General features: G+C 38.9%; 1 protein-coding gene across 1 annotated transcript; it reads right to left on the reverse strand.

Moving 5' to 3' along the window:
• Nucleotides 1-414: 414 nt before the first annotated feature.
• tnni1c (troponin I, skeletal, slow c) lies at nt 415-2,758 on the reverse strand. Its single transcript, XM_023403942.2, has 7 exons — nt 2,740-2,758; nt 2,585-2,623; nt 1,675-1,716; nt 1,364-1,495; nt 1,122-1,211; nt 862-1,044; nt 415-756 (listed from the first exon to the last, which is right to left on the reverse strand). Exons 2-7 carry the CDS (start codon nt 2,606-2,608, stop codon nt 655-657), a joined length of 573 nt encoding a protein of 190 aa, XP_023259710.2. The 5' UTR covers nt 2,609-2,623; nt 2,740-2,758; the 3' UTR covers nt 415-654.
• Between the last annotated feature and the right edge of the window lie 3,353 nt (nt 2,759-6,111).

Raw genomic sequence — 6,111 nt, forward strand, 5'->3', positions numbered from 1 at the left:
ATGCTCACCAGCACTCATAAATTCCTTGGAGGCTGCTGACTCCCATCATTCAACCTCCATCCATTACTGACACACTCTGATGTCAGTCCAAGGACAGCTATGGTGTGTGACGGCGTTTATAGTTTATTATTGGGGCGGAATTCATTCCAGTCAAGGGGGAAGGGCTAAGTATATCCTGGCTCGGACAGAAAAATATCCCTGGTGCTTTGTCATTGTAAGTCAATGGGATACCTTAGTGGAGACACTGTACATGAAAAAACAGCCACAATACCCTTTTCATAAGTGTGTGAAAGGACAATGTCAAGTTTTGCCCTTTGTGTTGCAGAGAGGAGGTTATGTTTAGTTACCGTATGTTACATATTTGCTTCAAATTTATCATGTGGTCAATATGTGTGAACAACACAAAAGGTGAGGCAATGTTTACAAATTTATTATATTATTATACATAGCAGCAATAGTAATATCTATTCACATGGCTATTTTACAAATGAACATGTAATCTTAAACTTGCCTCCCAGGGAACTTTTTTCAATTTCTTCTTTTGTTTTCATTCTTCTTTTTTTTTATTTAGGATTTTTTTATTTTTTTGTGTGTTTACTTTCATCAAATTTGGTTCAAAACATCACTCAGTGTTAGCGCACTACAGAGGTTTTTCTATTGGACACCACCGGCAGCATCAAACATCTTCTTCCTGCCTTCCATACCAGACATGGCCTCCACATTCTTACGCCAGTCACCCACCTCCATGTTCATCTCCTGAAGTTTTCAGAACACACATTCAGGTCACTAGGTTTTTGTACTTTCATTTACTATTGACTTTTGCCAGATACCTATTGTATATGGTGATTTGTGTGGCCATACCTTCTCTTGTTTGATGTCCTCTTTCTTTACAGATTTGAGGTTTGCCCTCAGGTCCATGGAGCCCTTATTTCTGGACCCAAACAGAGCTCTCATCATCTCATCTGCCGACACTCTCACCTTCCTCAGAGCTGGTTTCTTGAACTTTCCTCCGAGGTCCTGCACCTTTAGATTCAACTCGTTGATCTAGAGATGGTGAAAAGCTTTGCTGGTGAGTTTTTGTTCATAAAAAAAAAAGTTTTTCAGTGTGTTTGACATCATACATCTCTGTTGTTCTTGATGACTTTGGCCTCAGAGTCGTACCGCTCCTCGTCCACCACATCAATCTTTGCATGAATCTGCTTACTGAGTTTCTACAAAACAGCAGCAAACACACATACACACAGTGTGTTTCAGTACTTCAGGTCTTGTTCTGTTTCCTTTTATTGTGATCTTTGGGGTTATGTTCTGCTACTACTACAACTACCACAGCTACGTCCTCTGACTGTTTGTGTATGTGACTCACCTGCAGTTCATCCATGTTTAAACCACTGAACTGCAGTGGTGGAAGCTTTTCTCCCAGGTAGCGAACCTTCTCTTCTTCTCTTGCAGCTTTCTCTGCCTCCAGCTCTTCCATTGCACGTGTCAACAAGAGGATCTGGTCAAGTCAAAGGTGACATGGAGAGAAGTACAGTATATGAGATTCTGGTACATAATCAGCGGTTAAAACAGCCATGTTGGCTGTTACATGAAAGTAGTTTCTCATACTGTCAGTTTTGTGTACATTTCATGGGTTAATATGCTAACTCATGTATATTTTGTATGTTAAGTGTTTACCTTCAGTGATAGCTTGCGGGAGGCTGAAATCTTGCATTTGGGCTGTAAATAACACAAAAGATAACATAAAACACCTGACCTTTTAGCCATACTGCAGTTTAAACAAGCCCCTTTGTCGGATTAATAGAATATTCTTCTATCTATTGTAATAGTTGAGCACAAATTACATTTTGCTGCTCTTGTAATAGCCTCATGCTCTTACATCATGCTCACTACTCTCTGGCATGTACTCGCTGTAAAAAGACAGCAGCAGCTCACAAGGATCCATATTAATAGGGTAAATACTATACATGTTGTTTCTCAGTTACATTATAAAAAAATTACTCTGTCAGTATGACCCTGAAGTAAATAGCAGTACAAACTCTTGGTTTACTTCACAGATATAAAACCTTTTGCGCTTGCAGACTTGGTTTACTTTTCTCAGACCTTTCAAACAATTCTTGCTAATATTGGCATTGTGTCAAAATATTCCTGAGCAGCGATGTAGTTTCATCCTACATCCCTTACAGCTGAAGTCATTAGTTCAAGCTATTCAGCCAGCTACATTTATTTTCTCATACATTATGTCTGTAAAGTATGAATCATTTGTTCTGTATTGATTGTACTGATCCGTATTAAAGTATAATAGTATAAAGTATAAAGTCAATGTTTGAGTCATTTTTAATGAGACACTACATACTTAATATAGTATGAAAGGATGATATAAAATGTAACTTGTCTTTTTAAACTTTGCATCTTATCTTATCATGAGAAGACCCATATGCTTTGTGATACTGTTTTCCTCCAGGGAATCTGTTAAGCTGAGTGGAAAGGCACAGCCATGCAAACATGCAAAAACATAACTACCTACTTGACAGGTTAGCACAATGTGGCTGTTACCCAAAAACAAAGTTCAAAGAGGTATCACTACCTTTGTCTCCGCCTTGGGGACCATGGGTGCTGGTGTGTACTGAAGAAAAGGTACAAAGACAAGAAATTTAAAGCTATACTAAACATCAAATTCTGATTGCTTTTCCTCATTACTCAGGTTAGATAGGATGGGAAGACATGTATGCTGCAACTTACATTGCTGTGATGGCCATGTGGAGTTTGTTGGAACAGACAAAACGGAGATACACAAGCGAATTGAAACAGTTATTAGATGATAGGCCTGTAAACACACTGGAAAAATCAATTCTTAAATTGTGTGAAGACAGAACTTACTAATCAGACATTGTTGAACTTTGGAGAAAGAAACAATTAGGATGTTGCTAGATTAAAAAAAAAATGGTCCAGTGATTAAAAGAAAATGACATCTACTATCAGACCATACAAGAGTAAGAAATCAGAATGGTATTTCACTGCAGTTGGTTTTTATACCTGTGCAAAGAAGATCCTCTACTGAGAAGATGAATCCCTCGACTAATTATTCTGTTGTTCAGGATCCCATCCTGGCAGCAGCAACAGTTCCTCCTTGTGTTGCAGGTTTGTATTGACAATAAATGACATCCTGTGTGTGTGAGTGTGTGTGTGTGTGTGTGTGTGTGTGTGTGTGTGTGTGTGTGTGTGTGTGTGTTTGTGTGCGCGCGCCCACACACTCAGTTTGTAGCTGTACTTCCAGCTTTTGATCATTAGTTTTGCCACTTCACTAACACAGCAATTGTCACAGCAAAGTCATATTCTCTTTTCATAATGACTAATCTGGTTTAGTTTAAAAAAAAAAAAAAAAAATAGCCCACTGTTTTTGACAATTTCTTCTCAGGTTAAACACAATTTGATTCAAATACATTGTAAATGTTTTTTTTGTGACAAGAAAAGATTCTCATTAACAGCGAATTTAGGATGACATCTGTGGTGCCTGGAAAAAAGGACATAGTGTGATATCTTCTCCTTTTTCCAGCTACTCCAGCAACATGCATTGTGACACCGCCCACCTATCAGTAAGAAATGATTGGTCGGTCACCGGGATTAACGTAAACTCCGGTTGTTAACTGAACAACTCTTTACTGACTGATACGATTATCACCTCTGTTAGAAAATATGAAGTCCTATCACCAAGCCAAGCGGATCCAGTCTGAAACTTAAATGAAGTTATTCAAAGTCTGGGCACTGTATTCCTCACATTGCACAGTACCGGCGTGTGACAATTGTTAATTTGTAGTTGTGCTTGTATACTTGAGGGTATAAAGCATGAGTGCTTATAACCCTAGTCTTTCAATATATAGACACTTTTGTTTGTATTACTGCAGGGAAAGACCAAGGCAGACATATATTCTGTATGTTTGTGTTGCTCCACAACAGATGTCATGTTGCTGTTGTCAATAATGTTTTTGGTGCTATGTCTGCCATCCACACAATGTGGTGCACCCACTATTAAACACATGGTTGGATTAACCTGTTGGGGGCCCACGGTGCAAAACAGGTCATACCAAGTGCAGTGCACACAACAGAACCTAACATATACTCAGATTTTGCAGTACTACCTGGAAACAGATTTGGTTTGGTTTTGCCGTTTAATCATGCTGATCAAACACAATTTTCATGTGAATGCAATATAGGCCTAAGCTAAATACAGTAATGAAGGTCTAAAACTATCTGAATCAAAACTGGGGTCCTTTACAAATCCGGATTTCCGATATAGGATCCATTTAAAACTATATTGTACTTAAGCTTAGCATATTAGCATACTAATATTTGCTAATTAGTGCAAAACTCAAAGTACAGCTGCGATTATCATAGTTGTTGCAGACTGGTTTTAGCAGCTCCTCTGCTTATGTTTTTTTGGGGTTTTTTTTCAGTATAGCAGTACATCATGATTGGTATTGGTCCATGGTACCTTTTTGGAACACTGGAACTAAGAACTGTAGTTTTTATCATCCACAAATAAAACGTGAACATAAATAAAGGTATTAAAATGTGTTTGCATGTTACATACAATAAGCCAAAGAGCAAGTGACAACAAGTGACTGTTGTGTAGAGCAGTGCTTCAGTTTTGTCTAAATTTATTACTGCAGGGACACATGCACCAGCTCTGTGTCATTTGACCTCTGCACAGCCTTGAGCAACATCATCAAGAGTTCAGTCTGCACTATTCACCCACTCTTCATAGTAGTATGTTGTTTTTCAGGGTCAAAGTCAGAGTCAAAGTCAGAGTCCTAGCATGCACCAGGTGACAGCAGGCTATGCTGCACTTCACCTTACTTTTACTGTACGTCTTTGGACTGTGGGACACACACAAACACCACAGCTGAGATTCATACCAAGGGCATCGCTTTGATGTCAGGTGACAGTGCTGAACACAAAACTAATATTCTCTTCTTCTCTTCTCTTATTAATCTCTTATTTCTAACAGGATGTCTACAGGATTATGTGGGTTTACCAGGAAAGCATGTTGTGCATTTCAGCTGCTCTGTCGTCACATGGAGATGAACAAGTTTTGTACCGCTCTCTCTTCTCTCTCATGTATTTGACTTTTGGGTCATTGTGTGTGTCTCTCTCTCTAACGCTCTCACGCTCTATCTCTAGCTGTGTGTGTTTGCTTTGTGCTATGATTAAAATTTGTTTAGTATGGCACATCATCCTTTAAGGGTTGGAAAGAGTTGACCTTGATGGTGTCACTTTCCTCTGAAATGTTTCATTTCTATCAGAGTTAATTTTTTCTGGGCCTACATGAACCAAAAATATATTCTGTTTTGCATAGAGCCAGGTTTAGTGAAGTCCTCTGCAGCACAAGAGAGCATGCAATACAATATTTGCATTGTGTCTGCTTGGGATCAACAACTCTCTTGTTCAAATCATCTTCCTGTCCCCCTGTGTAATTATTTCATATGAAGATCAAGGCTAGTCACATTAAACAGGATTTCTACTAATGAAAAAATGTAACCTTTGAGATGGGTCCAGGTAGAGAAAAGGTGATTGTATTAACATTTATAGATGGTCATATATGTGTAACTTAATCTTGGGTGATGACTCTCTCCTCATACTTCCAGGGTTGGCACAGACATTTGTCTTCATAGATACATGCTGACCAAAAATACCAGCCTATGGCCTGACTTCTCCCTCTGGACAGAGGTGACAAGCTTTAGGCTCTATGATTTAATTCAGACAAATCCACCTGGCACAAGGTTTAGTACTTCATGACAAAGTGGCCTCACCTAGCACCTTCAAGCACCAAGTACATCCAGTGTAATGTAGGATGATTTAGATATAGATAGGTCTCATTTTTGATTGGGTAATTCTATTTTCAGGCACAGATTTGGTGCATAAGTGAATATTTATGGCAGCAGGAGGGGTAATCTGAGATCAACTCAAATTAAACTACAGTGGCCTTGAGCATCCAATGAAGGACTGTGTCAGCCAGTGCAATGGTGTGGTTCACTAATGTGTTTTTGATCATTTCTTTTGCCAAAACAGATGGTACTTAATAGGGTCAGTTCTAGTTGTGGTGTTTTCATGGGG

Source organism: Seriola lalandi, unplaced genomic scaffold (assembly GCF_002814215.2).
Source record: "Seriola lalandi dorsalis isolate HSWRI2012SDOR001 ecotype SW California unplaced genomic scaffold, Sedor1 jcf7180002054188, whole genome shotgun sequence".
Lineage (NCBI taxonomy): Eukaryota > Metazoa > Chordata > Actinopteri > Carangiformes > Carangidae > Seriola > Seriola lalandi.